This window comes from Centruroides vittatus, unplaced genomic scaffold (genome assembly GCF_030686945.1).
Source record: "Centruroides vittatus isolate TY-2023 unplaced genomic scaffold, ASM3068694v2 scaffold_769, whole genome shotgun sequence".
Lineage (NCBI taxonomy): Eukaryota > Metazoa > Arthropoda > Arachnida > Scorpiones > Buthidae > Centruroides > Centruroides vittatus.
The window spans coordinates 1,392,309-1,414,462 of NW_027122717.1; the positions used below are offsets into that span (position 1 = coordinate 1,392,309).

Below are 22,154 nucleotides of genomic sequence, written 5' to 3' on the forward strand. Positions count from 1 at the left end.
TTTGAATAATCTTAACGGTTTTTTTGTAACGGACGCGTCTCAAGGTCATTTATCGTAATATTCACTGGTTTGTACAATTCTAATCATTTTTGCGTCAATCGGTGTCTCAACTGTCGGCTATCAAAAATCGCTACGAACTTTCCGAACAACACAATATTTTAAATATTACATATGCATTTTGGGCTAAATGTAATGTTTTAGCCCTTCTTCAGTGCTGTTTAAAAAAAATGGAACATTACGATAAATCATGACATTATTTCATAATATTACAAAAAACATCATGTTAATTGTAATAACATAATTACTTACTTATGAGAGAGAATATAATTTTAAAAACCTCTGATACACAACTTTAAGACATGAAGTACAAATAAAGTGGCAAAATAATCAAACATAGTATTTTATAGCATAGTTCTTTATAAAATATTACCTTAAAAAGCAAAATGTATATATTAAAAACCATACATCTCATATTTTAAATGTAATCTTAATTAATTAGTTTACATTTCAGTAAGACTTTGGTAAATTACTTGTTCATATTAAGATAAGAGCCTAAGTGAACAACTAGTATTAACTTGTTTCTGCCCACATATAAGAGTAACAAATGTATTAACTGATATAATCCAGTTGGCTAGAATTAACTAATACAATAATAATTATATATTATATTATATTTATTGGCTAGTAGCAATATTGTATAAGTAAATAAGCAGCTCTGTTGCTTAGAAGAACATGCACACATTCATTATAACAGATTTTTAATTTTATAGATATTTATCTAACAAGTAAGTGGTAAAATAGTTTTCTTATATTTAAAATTGGATTCTGTGCCTGCAAAGAAAGTGAACTTTATATTATATGCCTACATTTACTAGATTGAAAAATATTAATAAATTCTCTTTATTTTGCCTTGCTGCCTGAGTACTTTTAATGCTAATTTGTCCATATTTTGTCAACTATTATGGTAACCTTACTAAACCTCTCTTGGAATGTATTATTTTGTTTCTCTGTAAGAAATCTGTTTCTACTGAAAATACATACAGTATTCAGATTACATATAGTTGTAAATTATTATGTCATTAAGTGGAACCTTGCTTAACGAGCACCTCTCATAACAAGTAATTCTCACAACGAGCAAAACAAATTGTAAAAAAGTGACTTGTTTAATAAGCAACATTTTGCATAACAAGTGACGAGGAGAGATGAAGTTTCGAATTGTGACATGCTACATCAGTCTGTGTTTAGCACTTGTTCTGCTAGCATCTTAGTATTGCTGTGATCACACATTTTTTCAAACTTGTGTTCAGACCAGTGGTGTAGTGTAGTGGCGGCACTTTTAGGAGGCGGCAAAATTTCACAATAAATAATAATATCTTGTAAAAATACCTAAATAAGGGGGTGGCGAAATTTTCCTCTGCCCCGGGCGGCTGACACCCACGCTACGCCACTGGTTCAGACATATTACATATAAACATTAACAACCATAGCCCATTATATAATAGACATACCAAACGATATGCCAAATTCTTGGGCTATGTAACAGCTATAATTAAATATTAGAAATTAATTAATTTGACTAGAGGGAGGCAGTTATAATGCCATCTTGTATTAAATTTAATGACTAGTTCCAAATTAAATTTTAGAAATGTCTGAATTAAAAATTAATTATTTATAATTATTAAATTTAATATGAGATGGAAGCATAACTGCCTACCTCTAGTCAAATTAATCAGTTTCTAATATTTAATTGTAGCCTTTACATAGCCCAAAAATTTGGCATATGATTTGACTGTTTGAGACATTTTTTTTTCCCCCTGCAAATCAAATTCACATTTCAGGTTCGTTCATTCAGTGATTGAAGAAAAGATGATGTTTCACGCTCCTTAACAATGTATATTGTATAATTTTCTTTGAATAAACATTATACATAAAATATTTGAGTAATTTTTACCGTGGAACGCATTATGGTATTTTACATTAATTTATATGGGAAAAATTGTTTCACTTAATGAGTGTTTCGCATTACGAGTAAGACTCTGGAATGAATTATGCTCATTAAGCAAGGTTTCACTGTATCTTATTTAACATGCAAGAATCTGAAGAAAAGATTTATTCTCATTTTAAGAAAATTAAATAATTTTGAATTATGAAAAAAATTGTGTTTCATTCTGTCTTTGATTACAGTAACTTCCTGCATATTTAAATTCCTAAATTTAAATATTTAAATGTTCCTGTAATTACATAGTAAATACACTCACTTAACATCTTACCTTTTATTATCTATTGCTTTTAACACCTATTCTCTATTAATTAGTCCTTTTAAATTAATTTTTAAATTTAAAACTTTTTGCCATTATCTTTTTTTATACAAAAGGTGAAATGTGCTATTTTATTCAGTTTTTAATTTTCCTTTAAATTTTAAATTCTAAGGCTATGAATTGCTTTTCTGCTTAATATCTTTTCCATTCTTTGTACTAACAGATCTTAATTTTCATTCTAATACAGCATAGAATTCAATTACTTTTTAGGTTTACTTCTCTGCCCACTCTTCACTAAGAGCCTTCCAGATTCTATTTTGTCATCATCCTGTGGAGAAATCTTTCTTTCAGAAAGCTGAATCCAAAAGTATCCATACGATTACATATGATGATTTTATGGGAATGTTTGACCAGCAATGATTTGGATTCCCCTCTTGCTTGTAAGTCTTTGGTATGGGCCTTGATAAATTTGACTGTATGCAATGATGCAGTGTCATGGTGAACAAATATTTTGTGACATTCTCCTGGATAGTTTCAAGTTTAGTGTTCAGTAATGTTACCAAAATATTATTGACATAGTACTTGGCATTCACCTTTCCTTTTTGTGGAACCCTGAGATGCAATGGTCCAAAGCTTCACAATGCACTAATGATCATCATTTTCTTCTCTCAAACAATTGTATGTCAAAAACCAAAAAGTTTTGAACCTTGTACAGACTTTGTATAACAGATTTTCTTGGTACCATTGCAGTTCTACAAATTGAACAAAGCCTCATTCAATATGACAACAAATTCAGATTTTCATTCTGTTAAATGGGTCTTGTAAAGCATATGATAATTGGTTTTTGAATTGACCTTGTGAGACTCCAAGAGAGTGTGCAGTCTTTTTTTTCTAACTTACTACTTATTGATCTAAATTTTCTCTAATGACCTATTATTGTATTACTTTCAGTTTCTTGGATATCATTTCTGAGTCAGAGTTTTCCTTTTATGTTATCTTATCAACCTGACTGAACTGTGCCAGCATCTGAATGTCAGAGACATTTGTTTTCTGAATGAAGGAAACCCATTTTTCTTTTCGCATTTCCCATTAAAATTATTAATGTTGCATATAGACTTTCAGAAATTGCAAAACTGTCATTATTCAATTGTTTTGAAATGCAACAGGGTGATAAATCCAGTTTGAAAAGGGTAAAACTTTAGTTTCTACTGTAGAGTCAAATTTTTTAGCATTTCTGAGTAAAAAATTAATATTTGGGGATAGAACAATGATTGCTTAGTAACAGGAAACAATCCTGTACTGTACATGGCAATTTGAAATACTTCAATTCAAACTGAGTAAAATAAGGTGTGTTGTTAAGGAAACATTGTTCAATGTTAATTGTTATTTATATATTGCAATAATAGCAACACATTTAAGAACAATTTATGTAATAATAATTAGTGATGGGACGATTAATCAGAATTGGAAAAATCTGACATTTTCTGAGTATCGGAATTGAGAAAATCTCATTGTGATTTTTGATTCTTAAAAATGATTCTTCTGCATTTTATAAGAAAATTAATTATTTATTTGAGTCAAAGATTAAAACTTTTTCACACTAAAATAAACTTTAGAAAGTATTTAAAAGAATTGGAATTGGGAGAAATTTTGGTATTGTTCCATTACTAATAATATTAAAAAAATTATTACACAAATTAAAAGAAATTACTATTTTTAGATGCTTTTAAGTCATCTCCTTTTAAATCATCATGTTTAAGTAAGTCATCAGCCTATGCCGGTTGATGGTAACTTTAAAGTCATTCATCTTCCCTAAAATGAGATAGAACCGACTGAGTGCAATCTTTCATCACTCTGGCTACATGAAAGAAAAGTTTACCGTGATGGACGTCATCTTGTATATGGGTCGTTGCTTACTTTCTGATGACTTAAAAGAACTTATAATTGAATATCTTTTTGTAAAAGATAGTCAATTAGTACTCAATGTGTAAAATACCGATTAAAACATAACTATTGCATATTATCAGCTACATGTGGAGGTTGATATTTTCAAAGTGAACTCTGTGAAGTTTTATAAATATATTTTTGTCTTGGACCTAAACTGATGATGATGCATGCGGCTGACAGGAGCAGCAACAATGACAAAAAAAGATGATGATAAAAGAACAGGGAAAAAGTTGGCAACACCACTTTTTGGATCTTCCAAGTGCACAAGAAAGACAAGACTGACTAAAAGGCCAGCACAGTCGTAGCTTTGTTAATATATTTTTTAGACTTTATTTTGTGTAAATGATTAAAGGAATTCTTGTTCAAAGTATCAAGTATCTTTTTCTTTGTAATTAGAATCTTCTGAGTCAATAGAGGTAAAGTCCAACTAGTGGCCAGCACACATGTAATTACAATAGAAATAGATTCTAAATATTGAATAATTTATTATATATTAATTAATTTAGACTTTTGTTTGTCATTTAACAGTATTGTGAAGTTCCTAAAATCTAGTTGAAATTTCGATCAATTCTAAAATTCCTAAGGCAGGAAACTTTGGGAGGAAAATTGGATCAAGAGCATGTGTTGGTGTGGTAGATTCGACAGAAAGGAAAAACACTTGTTCTAAAACAAATGCGACACAGTGATGAATGATGGAGGGAATGTCGACCAAGTGAGAGGGAGCTTTGTCAGAGTGCTCGTATACAAGAGTCAGGGTGTAAACAATTGAGAAAAAGTGGAGGTCTAAATGTCCAAAAGGACACCTGTTAGGTCATGTTAGCCCTAAACCATCTGGAGGGGGTTAAACGGACACAAAACATCTGGAAAATAGGTCAAGACAAACGTCGAAGAAAGACTATAACAGAATAAATTACGAGTGTAGACTTCAAGACTCCATCAACACCTCCCGGACCTTTCCTGATCCTAATTTGTTTCGATCTCACTTGGAGACAGAAGAATGACCAATCAGGGGTGAGGAAAAAGGACACAAGACCAATCAAAAGGGAGAAATTCGAGGAGAAATCATATAAAGTTTCTGGAATCAAGGCTGAAAAGAGAAGAAGACAGAGCTCTCCTCCCGCTGAGAAGTGTGCATTGGAATCCCAGGAACTTCATCTAGTCACCTGCATCACCCACCAATGTTCCATCACCTACTCAACAGACTCATCTCCATCAAAGCTCTAGGCATGCATCTCCTGGCACCATACTCTTATCCGACGACCAACATCCAGAGTTCTCCAATCACAGACGATCTAGATCACATTATTGTGTTGATATTATGTAACTTACTTTTAATGTTAAAATAAACAGTTCTTGTAAGACACTTGTCATCTTTGCCTCTGCCGCCACCACCCACATACAATCAGTCCCTAGGCTTTTCCTGACACGCAATTAACTCATTGCCCCCAAAAGTCAGAATCTTATGGTATAAATTATCAATTTCTGATTTTAAGAAATCGTTTTCTTTATTTTTCATTCCTAGTAATGTATACAACTTTTTAATTTTTATTTTGTTTGTGATAAATTGCATTTGCTTTTAATTATTATTACAGAAGTTTAGTGATATGCATTGTATCATTTTGAAGTTTGTCAATATTTATTAAAATGTTTATAATTACAATAATTTTAGAATGTTTTCTTTTATATAGTGGTAATAATTACCTTGGAAATTCAGATCCTTCCCATAATCTACTTAAACCAAACTGCTCTGACATTATTGAATTGCCTTTCAGTATGCATGCATTTGAACATTTAATGGTAAGAAATTTTTGAAATTGAAAATAGTAAACTTAGTTCTTAAGTGTCCTCAAGTATTAATTAATGAAGAATATAATTTTATTTTAGAAAATTATCAAAAGATTATTATAATGAAATGTTGATTACATTATATATATAATTTTTGATCAAATAATTATTGATTTAGCAACAAGATTATCAATAATTAATAAATTGTCTTCTAGAACAAGAATGAATTTAAGTTGTCAATATATAGTACATTCTCCATATTTTAAAACTTTCTTACATTTATATAGATTATTTGACTGGAACTGTCTTTAACTGTAATTATAATTAAAACATCATGATATCAATATAGGAGGCTCAAAAACATTTTTATTAGAGTAAATTATTTCTGGTTTCTATAATTTAGCTTATTAAATAAACATCAAAGACAAACTTTGTAGTAATATATTATTGATAATACAGTAGAGCGTCGGTAAGTGGAATGGCCGGAAAGTGGAACGATTTTCAGTCGGACTGTGTCGTGCTGAATCGAATGTTTTTGATACTAAATTTACTTCTAAAGTATAATTTTCATGTTTTTTATATTCTTTAATATATTTATTTTGTTTGTACAAAATGCAGAAATAATTTTTAACGATACGATAGCCTCGATGATTATTATAAAAATTTTCGTTAGGCTTAAAATCGACGAAAATTCAACACGAAGCGACACGCAACGGAGAAAAATTCAACAGGAAGCGATACGCAACGGAGAAAAATTTGAACATCGGACAGGTTAACGTATTTTTTCGTACAAAGTCGGAAACTGGAACAAATCATTAACTGGAAGGACCCCAGTCCCCAATTGGTTCCACTTATCGACGCTCTACTGTAACTACAACGATGTAATTTTCTTTTTTTTCTTTTTTTTTTTTGGTTTTGTTGACTAGATTTTTGTCCAGTGAGAGAAAGTAGCATTGATATTTTAAAAAAACTGTTTAAAAGGAAGTAGCACTCATGAAACCATTTTACTTAAGAACTTTCGGGAGACAACAGTCTTCATTCAATGTTCTTCTGAAGTTCAAACATATTATGATATAAAGCAAACAACTCCATTACAAGTTGTTTTAAGTTTCAGTTGTTTTCTTTAATTTTTTTAATAAATTTGTTTTGTTCTTGACAAAATTGTCTATCTTTATAATTTATACAGAGCCTTTATTAATTGGAAGAGATTCTTGTTTGCCTTATTTTATTATCTAAATAAGTTTAAGAAATATTTAATTATATAAGAAATATTTTTAATAATACATTTTTGAAAAAATTTTTCCTAAAATCTTGTTCTTGTATTTGTTCTTTAATGAAGTTAAAAGATATTCAGTTTTAAATATCTTTGCATTAATCTGTTAATCTTGTTATCATAAAAAAAATATTAATCAATGTAAAGCTTATATTTTACTAAATAAGTGTTTAGCTTAGCGTTACGTTAAATGCAAAGATAAATATTTCTTTTTAATAGATATTTGCTTTTATTAACAAGTAATGTGTGTTTATACAAGATGTAACAAAACTTTATACCAATATTTTACAGGTAGATTCTTAGATAAGAAATAAGCGTAATTAAAATCCTATAAAAACATTTCTGAAATTTTTCTTTATTTTATAAATTTGTCTTGCCAAAAAATCATATTGGAAACCAATTTTAAACCACTTTCCAAAAGGATATTGCTGTTTGTTTTCCACTTCTGTGTTACCAACATGTACAAACTAGAGATTTTTATTTTTAACGTTGAAATTTTTTTTGAATAATATGGAAATTGAACTTTTCTTAAAACAAATAAAGAACTTCACTTGTTTTATGAGAAGTAAACAAGGCCTGTGTATGTGGAGGACATTTTGAGTAGTTTTTGTAAATAATTATGTTTGAATGACACTGTTTTATAAACAAGTACAATAAATTTACATTGAAAAACTCTTGCATTTAAACTTTTTTTACTGTAAAGCAGATAAGACTTTATTACACTTCGACAACTTTAGGACCTACTTACACAAAATTTACTTATTTCAGTCTGTTGACAGAAGCACAGAAAGTACAAAATTACTTTAAAAAGTTGACAAGCGAAGTGTTAGTACTTTAGTGGGAAATTTGAAAAGTACTTGTTTTTGGCACCAGATTACAAAGAATGTTTATAGATGATTTTAAGCTTATATTTGACTCTAGTCAGTTGAATTCTTATACAATGTGACAGTAAAGTTATAAGGTTTTGATCATCATAAACTGCTATTCTGTTTGTATTAATTTTTTTTTTTTTTAATAATTATTAGTAAAATAAAATCAGATTTGATAAAACATTTTAAATAAACAAGTTTTATTATCTACTTTGTTACAGGAAGAAGCTGCATACCCTAAATGTAAATCATTAATTTTATCTCCCAAACAATGTATTGCATTGCAAAAATGAATTACTTTTAAAATATTTCAAATTAAATAATTTGCAAAACATTCCAACGGCTGCGCCAAAATCTGCCATTTTGGAACTGTGGTGCTGAATTTAACAACAAGCGAAATAGTTAAGTTCAGTGAAGCATTATATATATAATAATAAATTAAATTTGTTTTTTCTTTTTGGTTTTTTTCTCTGCATTGTATATGCCAGACATGGGCAAATGTGGCTCCAAGAGTTGCATGCAGCTCTTGCTGAAAGTGTTAATTTCTGTTTTTTTTATTATTATTTTTACAATTTTATTTTTATAATTTTGTGAAAATATGTTTATTAAAAAAATTCAATATTTGTTTTATATTATATTTATATTATATAATAAAATTGCACACCGTACCATACTATCCACCATGACAGTACAGAACTGCGGCTCCCATGCATTTTGCAAAACTTACATTTCAGCTCCCACTTAACTCTTGATTGCCCACTCCTGGTATATACCGTCACTACAAATTGTTGTAGCTTTAATAGATTTACAAAGTAGCATATTTATGCTATGATCATCTGTTGAATGTTATGCTATAGGTGATGCAATTTCCATGGCTACTATTGCATAACCAATCAATTATTATATGAGAGAAATATATTTGTTTTATGAAAAATTGTTTTTTAATACAGGGTGTTCGAGAACGTCATAATCTGAGTATGGTTTCGGAAGATGGATTACATCGAGCCATAACAAGTATAGATGATATTGATTTATTTGGCCATCTTGTTCGCAAAGCTATGGAGCAAGTAAAAGCATTTTAAGAACTTAGAAAATAAAATAATTAGTTTTTATTTTATTTTTTTTTATACTATTTTTAGTATAAAAAATAGTAGTTCTCATTGTATCATTCATTTGGCTATATTGTGTTATTTTTTATATTCCAAATCTATAAAAGCTCTTTAGCCAATAACGGATAGATAAATCAACTATATTGTGCAATCTGATATATCAGTTGTTTGGTTTGTCTCTCTATATGAGTGATATCTGTGGAAAAAGTTCACTGAGTACAGTGTTAATAAGATTCTTCTATCACAAGTACTTTCGATGAGTATATAACCATAGTCTTCAGGCGAAATGAATAAATTTAAAGAAGCGAGCGTACAGAATGTTCCAAAAAGTACAGAGTTTCTTAAATTCAAAACAAACATCCGATAAAGATCGTTAAGAACATGCAATGAGTTTTTAACTTGTTCAAAATTATTGAAAAACTACGATGTGGGCAGCGCATGTGTGGAATTAAAACCACATTGACAATTCGATGATGGGTGCATTTCATTGCTTAAACGCTGATACAAGGCTACCCATACACTGGGCAATTCGAGGGTGGGAACGTTGCATGCATCCACAGTTGCTGTGAGAAGGGCTTCCCAAACGAACACAAGCCTTCGATTGTTGCAGCATTTAATTAACACTGTACTCAGTGAACTTATTCCAGAGATTACAAAATTTTGGTGTGAGTTTTTCAGTTCCACTTCTATATGAATGATATATTGGGAGCTACTGTATAATCACATAAATTAAATTATATTTTAATTAAAATTTTTTGTTTTATGATCTGTAATCTTGAAATTATAAATATTATATTGATTGATATTTAAAATATCATTGCTAATAATAATTTATTAAGACAAATAAATTTTATAATGAAGCAAGTTAAAGTGCATGAAGTTTACGATACATTTCAAAATTGACTGTTGGAAGAAAAAATACTATAATTGATAGTCCATTTGCTGTTGCATATTTAGTCTGCTTATCCCATTGTTGATATGTCTGTACAATTGTGCAGTTTAGAACAAGAAGAGCATATTCCACCTGACATTCATTTTTGATAAGGTGAATCAGTTTCTAACATATACTTGTTACATGTGTTATCGAACATAATGTGACTAACCTTTCAGCAAATATTCTCCAGCCTATGATGTTTGTGTGATTAAAGACCATAAAAATATATTTCCAACCCAGAATACATCTCCCTTTATTGCACTTGATGTTATTTTCTATTATGCAATGACATATTATGCCTATTAAATTAACTTATTTCATATCAGTTTCTTTAAGATTCTTAGTTTGAAGACTAGTAAAATAATGATGATTTATAGATAGGGTAAACCTTGAGAGTCATAAGGGCCTTCATCTTTGAAGTTTTAATGCATCTTTCTTGTGGATATTTAATGGGAAAGACAAGCGATTCTTGCTGGGTTTGTGTCCTCCTTCGTGCAGTGCTCACTGATGCCACAGGGATGAATCACTTGTATGATGATAATCACAAACTGATTATGGTAGGAATATTAAAATTCACATTGGCACACTCATTGCTTTGCTTATTTTAAAATGTAATCCATCAATTTCTTTCTGTTGATGAAATGCATCTGCAGACATTTGAAATCCTTTGTCTTCCTTAACCATTTGTGGTGGAATTTTAATCCAATCCTTGTGTGTGTACACATACTGAGTATGCCTGTCCGCTGTTTTTATAAGTCTCAGTCAGAAGCCATATAGCTGTGCCCTGGAACAAAGTACCTGTAATGTAATTGTCATAAATATGTTAATGGTAGTAAGATTTTTTTTAATTCTCTGAGTTTGGTCTCACAGAGAATTAAGAAATTTTTTTTGTCTGGGGCATGAGTTTTTCTTTTCATGTGCCATTTCCAGTAATAGTTTAATCAAGCAGGAAGCAATTTTGTCTGTCCCTTACAATGTCACATTCTCCAGCCACATACATATTACTATGGTATCGTTATACCAGTTATGGAGACCAGATTTGCAAGTCCAGAACTGGTGTACATAAAAAGGTTTTTACCAATACTTTCTGGACGGATATTCAATAGCATTTGTTGAAGATTATTATGGCAAGAGTGTCTGTTCCTACTTGCTTTACAATTTGTTTGTTGGTTTTACATTTTGAATATGCCCCTTATCTTTTTATATGAAGCAAAAATTCAGCATTGTCTGACCCTTTAGAGTGCTGATCATGTGTTTTGCATGTAAACTGAAGTGGTAACTTGAGTACAGTGTAAAAATTTCTCTAAACTTGTATATACAAACTTCAACTAGAACACCTCCATTTTTGTGTTTTGTACATTGTTTCAACACTATGTACACTTGTAATAAAATTCTTCTCAGGAGCACTACTTTGCCTACAGTGCAACTTATATTGAAGACATTTATTTATTTGAAACTTAATAATTTTTATAGCTTCATTATTGACCATGTTTTAACAATTTAAAAGTTTTCCAGTTTGGTCTGTACAAGACATGAATGGATGAGGGTGACCATTGTGAACTTTGTTTAGTTATAATCTCCTTATTGTTTGAACACTTTTTCAGAAATCCTGTATGCATTCAGAGCTACTGTAAACATCTCATTTTTTTCTTTCTTTGAAATTGCCCTGCATTCTCAAAAAACTGTGCACACAACACTGTATGTCTTGTTTTGAAGTTTTTTTTATTGTTGGAAGTACTTATGAATTTTCACTGTTTCATAAAACTTTATGCTTGTTTCTAATCCAGTTTTCCAGGGTTCTAGTCCATGTTTTAGTTTTTTCTTTGGGAATAGCTCCTAACATGACAATACAATTGCATTCTGCCACACTGAATACAATGAGACTGTCACATGATCTGTGCAAGTTTGCTATTAGGAATGTGGGGTATCTTGCTCAAAAATAACTTTGTTTTCATCAGTCCAAGTTTACAGTCACTGTTTCTTATGATATCCCAACCATTATTTTCTTATATGATAAGAGGGTGCAGTGAGTAGAAAAATGCTAATGTAACATTAATTGGGATATGCCCTACTTGTTCAAATCATCTCTGTCTGGTTCTAATAGGGAGCCTACCAATATATGTCAGAGTTTGATCATGGTAGTAGCTTAGCCTACGGGTACTGCAGTTTATTGTTCCAGACTATTACTCCTTGCATTGGTTGTGATTAGGGATTGCAATTTCTGGATCCCTCATCCAGCAATCCAGCTGGATCCAGCGCATTCTTCGGCCTGCTGGATCCGCAAATACTCAATTAACTTTCTAAATAATGGCGCAAAAGTCTGCGTTGTCGAGGTTGCCGCTTTGCTACGTGCGCTATTGCTCGGCAGCGAAAGTGACGTTGCCATTCAGTGTGGGACGTGCTACACCCCTCTCTATACCGCACCGCCCGCCTTTTTACTTCTGCTGATCTAATTGCCAGTTGACTTTCTGCTCTCGCTAAATAAAGTGTCTTTGCACTAAATAAAATAACTCCTCTCCTAGTGCTGGTGCATAATTCTAATTTACAGTCGGTTGTGACATCAATGAATCATGTGACAGAACGATTTATGATTGTTTGATGACCCCGAAATCAACTATCGTAGGGGCAGAAAGGGCCTTCTCCGAAGCGGGATATATATGCAATTCATTAAGAAGTAGGTTGGGAGACAACACCATCAATATCATTTGTTTCTTGAGATCTTATTTCCAGCAAAGTCAAAAAAATAACAGAAGTGATTGATTTAATTTTATTTAATCCTTTAAAATACTTTATTCAAGACAAGACTAATATTTTATAACTTCTACTCTAATTCTATTAAGTATGAGTTTTTAACTTTAATTCTAAGTGGTTAGTGGGCTACGATAGGCAATTTTATTGTGAAAATTAGTGAGAAACTGAGACTACCTAGTTAGTTAAATAGTTAATTAAATTAATGAGTATCAATATCTTAGATATATGATGATATGAATGTATGTGATTCATGATTGTGATAATAATAACTGACTATTACTAATTACTTACTCACTACTTTACTAACACTAATAATTAAATTACTTATAAATAACTACAGACTGATATGTAGAGCCTATATAAGAAAACTGGTAAGACTGATAGCCACTTAGCCACTGATTATCCGTCCTTACATTATTATAATATATAGTATAAATTAATTAGTAGTATTACCTTTGCTATTATTTAACTTAAAGATTACATTAAATGTTTAGTTAGATTATAATTATAAAGTTAATCATCTCTATCTCAAGTGTTAAACTGAACCAAAGTTAAGTTTACTACCTAAATGTGTAAGAAGTTTTACTGATTTATAGTGACCAGTCTAAATAATAAAAGTTTCTTAAGTATTTAAAAAAATGTTTTATTTCTTTTAAAAATACCATAAATTGCTGGATAGATAGATAGATAGATAACACTTTATTGCACCAAAAATAAAATCTGCACTGGATCCAGCTGGAATGATGTTGGTCCAGCAAAAATCCAGCTGGATTGAAAACACTACTGGATTGCAATCTCTAGTTGTGATCTCATGACTGTCATGAGAATGTGGAATTGATGAGTCAAGGAGGGCCATACAGAATGCCATGAGAGATCTCAGTGGCTCCGATCAGTAACACCTGAGAGGACAGACATCTTTTCCACATGGCCTTGTGGGATCATACACCCATGTCAGGAACTTTAGGTTGTTTTCAGAATAAATGCCTGCACAGACAGTGCAATGTCTGTAGCACCACGGATTATCAGCATGGCAACCATTGCTGCAGCTTCCCTTGATGCTGCAGCAGAGACAGGTGCACCTACAATGGTGCATTCAATGATGAATATGGATGCAGGAGTGGAATCACTTTGTCTTTTCAGATGAAACCTGGTTCTGTGTACAGCATCATGATGGCCATATCCATTTGTGGAAACAGAGTGGAATGATCATTGCCAGTTTGCATTCATCATCTTGTGGGCCTAGCACCTGGAGTGATGATATGGAGTTCCATTGGATACACATCCTGGTCATCTCTTGTTCACATAACTAGTAATTTGTAAATTGAATGTATTAAAAACAATAAGTTGAAATATTTTAAACAATTTTTGATGTTTTATGGCTTTCAACTGAGGTCTTGCTGCTCCCTAGTCTTTGAATGGATTATCAGCTTGTTTTATAGCTGCCTTTGTAGACATGTCACCCACTTGTTCATTCTCTATATACCAAGATGAGAATATATCCAATAGACAGAGGAAATTTAGCTTATGGATACTGAATGTTGAATCTCAACAACTAGAGATTGTTGTGTGTATCTATTTATAATTATGTTGATTACTGATATAATTAAACAAATACTGATTTCTTCTTAGATAGTAAATGAGTTGTTGTAACAATGAATATTGTAGAAAATTGATTATAAAAAAATTGATAGTAGTTGAAGATTAATAGTATCAATTTTCTACAGTATTCATTGATGCAGTAGAAACAAGGAACATGATTTAGAAAGTTGCAGAGATTACCTATTGTAATGACAAAGGAATTTATCACAAATGCTCTAAAACTGAGGAGGGAATCTGCAGAATTATCAGTAAAAACACAAATTTCACAAGATGAGACAATGTGGATTTTAGTTCTTGCATACACAAGTGGACAGACGAAGGTGGTTTGCAGTCTTTTCATAAGAATTGCTATGGAAAGTAACATCCAGAGTAACTGTGTTCTTTCCTTTTAAGAAGATATTTCTTCATTGAGCATTGCAGTACAAAGATTAATTGGAGGTTTTCCTAGGATAACCTATAAGACAGAGATCAGTGCCATGCTGCATGCTCTAGCTGTTCATGCCAGAGTTCCACTATACATTTAATAATTTCCTGTATAAGTATGTTTTGGTAGCTGATGCACCTTTTACTGAAACTAACTAGAAGTGGTAGGGTCACTATTTTTGAGTAGACTATAATAAAAATGAATTAGCCACTGTAGTTATTCAGTTGAATTAATCAATGCACTTTTAACATTCAAGGGGAAAGTTAAAGGATGCTAATGTTTTCAACCCAGTTAACAGACCATTAGTTAACATAAGAAGTCCATTTATCAGATCAAATGTTTGTTCTTTAAACTTCACCCAGTGTTAAAAGTACATTAATTAATTCAAAATAATGACAATGAATAAAAACTGTTGAGTTTAGAGCTTGTTTTCATTGTATTAATTGAAATGTTAAATAAAAAGATAGAAAAATTAAGAATTAATTTTTTTTAAAATGTTTTTTATTTCAGAATCATACATCTTGGATTTTATTCAACATGGCCGCTTATTATTGGAGGGTTCATGGAGATGCAGATAATGCCATTGAATGTGTTCGAAGAGCCTTACATTTTTCACCCAGGTTTTAGTAAATTTTATTTATTTACTTTTAACTCCTTTAAATTTTAAAATCTTATTTAGTGAATTCTAGAGAACATAAAGACGTTGCATTGATAAGTTTGGGAAACATACTTCATCACGCACATCAGACTGAAGAAGCAGCCATTGTTGTACATGCAGCAATTGATATAGCTCCAGATAATGCCATTTGTCACTTTACTTTGGGGAATATTTATGCTGTAAATAAAATTATTTAAGATTTTTTGTAAATGTTATTTTCTACAGATTTAAATAAATTTTATTTAGGTTCTAACAGATTATAATAAATCAAGAATATGTTTTGAAAACACATTAAAAGTTCAACCTGATTTCAAAAATGCTGAACAACGTCTTCATGCTGTTTTGTGTCACAATAAATTAGAAAAGGCTTTAGAAGCACAACATAAGTAAGTTAATTTAAAACATTTTTATATTAAATAACTTTGTATAATTGTTTTGTTGTTTAAAAAATTATTATTAGAATTATATTACACTTAAATCTTCTAAAATATTTAGAACATACTTTTTTGATCTTCTGAAACATTAATACTTTTACATAGAGAAATATTTTGAGTAAAAATTATATTTGAGTTGGTCATATTTTAAATTAAACAATTAAAGATGGATCAGAATATGTACAAGAATATTAGGTTTAACCTTAAAAGTTTTTTGTTTATAGAATGCCATATACAAAAAAAAAAGATATTTCTAAATTTTATACTGCTGTAGTGAAAATATATGATCAGGAAATTAATGTATTAATCAATAATTTTTGAATGATAAGATATTTAAAAGTTACCATAAATATATGTCTACTAAGAGGACACAGTTTAGTTCAGTTCATTATAAGTTCCTATGAAAATTTAATCATATTAAATAATATCAAGGTAAAAAAATGTTTTCTATTTGTAATATCATAGTTGTATAACAGTATCTTTAATTATTTTGTCAAAGAATTTATTCTTCTTTTTTGTGGTAAATTTTAATTCTTTGTAAATAGTTACTTATAAGTTTCAAATAAAAAATTTCAAATTAATTTTATTATCAAGTAAAAAGTATATATATTTAAATTTTTATAGTTTTGGTTTTTGGATATTGTTTTAAGACTAGTGTTATATTTATATATCAGTTAAAATTCATATTTTGTTATATTAAAAATTCAATATAATAAAGCACAATAAATTTTCATAAGTTAAGAAGTTTTACTTACTTTGCATTAATATTTTCAAAGCCAAACATTTCATTTTCAGATTCAAACATTAATGCCAAATTTGTATTACATTTGCTTTTAACGAAATAGAATTATCTTGGAGAAAAAATAATACAGTGGAACATGGTTAACCGAGATAACTTGAAGTCCTGTTTACTCAATCATTTTCTTTTCCCAATCATCTAGCATAACAAACTAAGTCAAACTAACTCAAATTCCTTGAAATTTTTAAACTCAAAGTCTGAATTTTTTTCCCTGACCAATTCGAGTTAATCAGGTTCCACTATAATAATTATATATGATTATTATTTTATGAGATATATTGTATCATTATTATTAATGTTAGTTTAAGATTTAAGCATTGAGATATTTGATTTTAATATTCATAAAATTACTATTTTATTTAATAGCTCATTACAACGGACTTTATCGGAATTACGCGAGTATCAGAAACAGCACGAGTTTTGGTTGAGGCAGCATGAAAAATTACTAAATGAACAAGCTCCGCCCGAAGTTAAATTAGAACAGAGGTTGGAATATGAAGAACAAAAGATAAGAGAAAGCTTGGATGGTAGAGGTACCTCACATTGTTCGCTGAAAAACGAATGCTATGTTTTGCCTGTTTTATTAACGGTCATACCTCCGTCCTGATACATTGACCAGTCACTTGCTTTATCTTTCCTTTATTTTGACATATTTTATTTATATTTTGCTTACGAAAAAATAAACTGTTTTATTTTCGTCATTTCGTATTTTTTTATAGTTTTGATTTATTAATCTTTAGAGAAGAACATTTAAACTTTTGTTTGTTTTTATTGCTTTAAACATTTTTTAAAATTAAATTACAAATTATTAATTTCTTAATCAAAGTTTTAGAAAATTATAAAAAAAATAATAGTTAGCATAACATTTTGAGAAAATAATTATCAATTTTCAAATTACAATCTAACCAGTTATGATTGTATTCATATTATAAATAAAAAATTCTATAAAATAAAGAAATTAGATAATAATAGAAAATGTAATGTAACATTTTAAAAACTCGTTTAAAAGCTTTATTATCAAATTCTAACTATTTTTGTTTTTAATTTATTAAAAATTAAATTTGGCTTTATAATTTTAGTTTATAGTTAGTTAATTAAAATCTATCCATTTATATTTAAGTTCTTTTATTTTTATTATTCTAAAAATGCCTTAAGATTATTTTATTGTTACAGTTCCGATACCTTCAAAAAGTTTAATAATTATGACATTAGGATATTAATGCTTAGCTTAAAACATTTTTATGGATTGAAAAACTAATTCAAAAGTGTGATAAAATTGATTAAATATTAGAATACAAGCAATGATATGGAATTTATTATTTTTCTATTTATGACCTGTTTTCTCAGTAGTGACTTAATCTATCATTTCTGTATGGTTAATAATTATCATCTCATTGCACTGCTGTATGCCTTTCAGTTTTTACTAACATGAAGTTTTAGATTTTTTAAAAAAACTTTGCCTCGGGGGCACTAAGATGGATTTTTTTTAGCAAGCCAAGATTAGGCCAGGCTCCAATGGGGTGGCTGGGGTTCTGAGTATCCGGACAGATCACCCCAAAAGATCTTTGGAGTTTTTGATCCACCTGGATTCAGTGCCGGAACCTTAGAGTGGTAGGCTGCCACCTTAACCTCGGCTATCTTAAGTGCCTTTTTCTGTTGAAAACAGATGTATTCTTTGTTTACAACTGAGACACTATATTTTAAAAGTTCTCACCAAAGTATTTATTTGTAAAATGCTTTAAAAATGAATATTGGCTATATACAATAAACCTCTGCTAATGGACAAAAAAAATTTTTTTTTAAATTGTAAATTAAATTTTTTTGACAATAGAAAAATTATAATTAACAAGTGTTTGCAATATTGTATGTTATACGATATTGCAAACACTTGTTAATTATAATTTTAAAGCCTGTAGGCTACATTTTTGTATACTGCAGGCACGAAAATTTTGAGCCCATTTCCTGTAATAATAAATTCAGCAGTATAACCTAATAAAGCTTGGTAAAGCTGTATAGAACTGATTGTAATAAATTAATGTACTGTATATAACTTGGACAACCTTTACCCCCTATTAGTTCGAGTTAGCGGGAGTTTACTGTATTTGATAAATTTGAGAAGCAAGAGAGTACTTATTACAAACCAATAAAAGAAATTACTGGAGACTGTCTGAGATGCAGTTTAATAATTTAGATGAATACGTCTTTAGTAAAATTCTATTGAAATTTTGAATTAACATTTTGTCTCTAATTTATTGAGCAAACAGCTGTGGAATATGAAACAAAGAAGAGTTGAACTTCCCTTATTTTCTTTGAAATCAAATAAGAACAAATGTATGTCACTATGATAATGAAACAGTGTTTCATTATCATAGTGACATACATTTGTTTCAACTTTTGCCATTCAAACTTTTTTTTCCATAAAAAATGAATCTTTCTTCTTTAGATGGGCGAATTGAAAAAAAATGTTGGCCCCCTGAGATTTTAGAGATCTGTTTTTTGTAAATGAATCATTTAATTTCCCTTTTCAACACTCATATATATTTATGTGCAGAACTAGAAAATTTTCAGTCAGTTCTTTTTATACTTTAAATATTTTTTCTCCAATTTATTTACGTGGCTTGTTATTTAATATTAACTTTGATGAATTTATTTGATTATTCATTCTTTATTAACAGTTTGTATTTATCTAGTCCTGTATTAACTGATTCCATCTTATTTAAATCATTTTGTTTTTTTGTTTCTCTACTTTCATATTTGCATATATTTAATAAAATCATAGTTTTTCATAATGCATTGATAAACTATAATAATTTATTATGATTATCTTTTAATGTTAATTTGGCTTTCCTCAATAAAGAGGTAATGCAAATAAAAACAAAGTTTATCATTAGCCTTACTTTCATTAGCATTTCATATATTAATTTTTAAATTTTATAACATAAGCAGCATGTTTGTAGGCAGTTAATTTTCTCTTATTTAAATTTTATCTTATAATTAAATCACTAATTGTTATTAGAAAGTATGAAGATAGAACTTCGTTGCAGTGTGAACACATTTCAGTAAAATTTATCAAAAAGTTAGCAACAACTTATGTAACAATTGCTGTAAACATTACAAAAAGCTAGAACAACTGTTGTAAATGAAGAGTATAATTATTTAATATAGATCTAAACCGCTTAATGATAAGCAGCAGTGGAGGTCTCACAAAATTATAATGGAGTTGAAAGATTTGTAGCTGTCCATAACTTTTCTACATTTAGATACGTAAATACTTATCATTGTGTATATATAGTCTATATGAATAGTAGACTACATAATTTGATGTGAATAAAGCACAGGTTATATGTTTGAAAAATTTCAAAGGGGGGTGCCGATTATGCGATGGAGTGGGTTATATAAGTTTTATTTTCTCTCTTGTAATTTTCTGCACAGTATATGCCATCGCAGGTTATCTTCACGAAATTACAATACTTATACAAAGTTTATCTGGTATACGTGCTATTATGATTGCTTAATAGCAAAGTTGTTTAACAGCACATTTCTCGAAACATATTCCTGTCATTAAGTGGTGCATACCTTCAGTGACACACTCAGGATTTAATCTTGGGGAGCCAAGGTGAACAGAAAAATCATTTTTAATGTGGTATTCAATAAAATTCCCACTTTGTGGCCACTAATTCATAACTAGTATAGAAATAGAAGAAAAAACACAACATAAACACAAAAAATAAATTTTAACAAGCAATTATTTATTGTGATTTTTGGGCTGCAATTTTTTGTCACAGTGCACTTAAGTTTAGTAGTCATGTCCCTGTACATAATACTTTTCTCGTTAACAATGAAGTCATGCTGATCATGTATCTAACTCCATTCAGGAGAAAATTTTTGGATTGAAATCATGTGACTTCCAAAGTAGAAGTTCACATATAGTTAATCGGGGGCTTCCTGCCTCTATGCTTTTTATATCTGGTCGCGAATTTCATCTATGTTCTCCGTTCTTCAGATTATTAAGAAAGGACAGACAGACAACAGATGAGTGGGAATTTATAGGTCTACAATTAGGAAAAGATATTTGGAAATTTTCTAGGATCTTTTTACTTTTCCTTTTGAGGGTGCCAGGACTCCTTGTCTCCCCTTCTTGATGTGCTACTGCACACCTGTATTCATCAGACAAAATACTAAATACTATGTAAATATTATACAGTTATTAGTATTAAAACTTTTAGTTTCTTGTTTGAAAATTGAAAATCATTTTAAAATCTATATAAGTAAAAGATTTTAATTTCACAGATTAGTGATTTTTCTCCCCTATTTTATTTAATTCATAAATCGCCTTTTTTTTCAAAATTTGTCACGAAATAATAGATTTTATCAGCATTATCTACTGCATAATTCTTCTGTCTTAATTTGAAAGTATTTTTCAAATTCTTCCATTTACTGTGCCATATATTTATAGTTACAAATTTATAAAATTTTCTCTTTATTTGATAAAGGACAAGATTGTTTTCAATTTGAACAAAATGGGCACACGGTGCTGAGTTGCAACATGAGAAGAGAGACATATCATCAAGGTTCGCAGGCACAACTGGATTTGAGTTTAAACCTCCAGTTAATACAAGCGGTGGAATCTAGAGCCGGTCGTTTGGGACAGAAAATGGCCACTAAAGTGTCGGAACATTGTCAGAAATCTTAAAATTATTTTTCCGTGCGAATAATTAATACAAAAAGAAGTGTGGCTAGACCAGCCGTAATTGCCTTTTATATGTTTTGTGGATTTTACAGAAAAAACAGAGAACATTGTAGAGAAAATTTATTTTCGAAATATTTTCGTAAAGTATTTCTTCCATAATTGTTAGCCTGTTAAATGATATTCGTGTTGAAAATAATAATCTAAATGAAGCACAGATTTCTGCTTGTAACCCACTTGCACTTTGATTTGAATAATAAAAGCCTTGATTGAAACTTATTTAAGCTCACCTTTTTTTTTAAATTGTATTTCCATTATGATTTGTTTGTTTGATATTAAAATAATGTATCATTTTTGTTAAATAATTACATTTTCCGGTAATGGTTATATTTGAAATATAAACTAATTATCATCTCTCATTCCTTTATTTGACATTAACAATAATAAAATAAATCCCTTACAAGTCCTGATAAAATTCTAAAACATTAGAACATCAATCTGATTGAAGAATAATTTTTAAAAAAGTTTCCAAGATTAAGAGTCAGCTATTCAAAAGGACTTTTAAAGATTAAGAGTTTCTTACTACAATTAAGTTTAAAAACTTAAAACTTAGCATCATACTGAAAC

General features: G+C 29.7%; 1 protein-coding gene across 2 annotated transcripts in view; it reads left to right on the forward strand.

Annotated features, from left to right (window-relative positions):
• The window catches only part of LOC136989880 (tetratricopeptide repeat protein 17), a 29,931-nt gene extending 8,125 nt beyond the window's left edge, over positions 1-21,806 (forward strand). For both annotated transcript variants that reach the window (XM_067288172.1, XM_067288171.1), the window contains exons 3-9: positions 5,894-6,002; positions 9,083-9,199; positions 15,460-15,569; positions 15,639-15,786; positions 15,854-15,993; positions 17,207-17,373; positions 21,334-21,806. In XM_067288172.1, the coding sequence (XP_067144273.1) occupies positions 5,894-6,002; positions 9,083-9,199; positions 15,460-15,569; positions 15,639-15,786; positions 15,854-15,993; positions 17,207-17,373; positions 21,334-21,533 (991 nt within the window). In that variant the 3' untranslated portion in view covers positions 21,534-21,806. The remainder of the gene's footprint in view (positions 1-5,893; positions 6,003-9,082; positions 9,200-15,459; positions 15,570-15,638; positions 15,787-15,853; positions 15,994-17,206; positions 17,374-21,333) is intronic.
• The last annotated feature ends 348 nt before the right edge of the window (positions 21,807-22,154 follow it).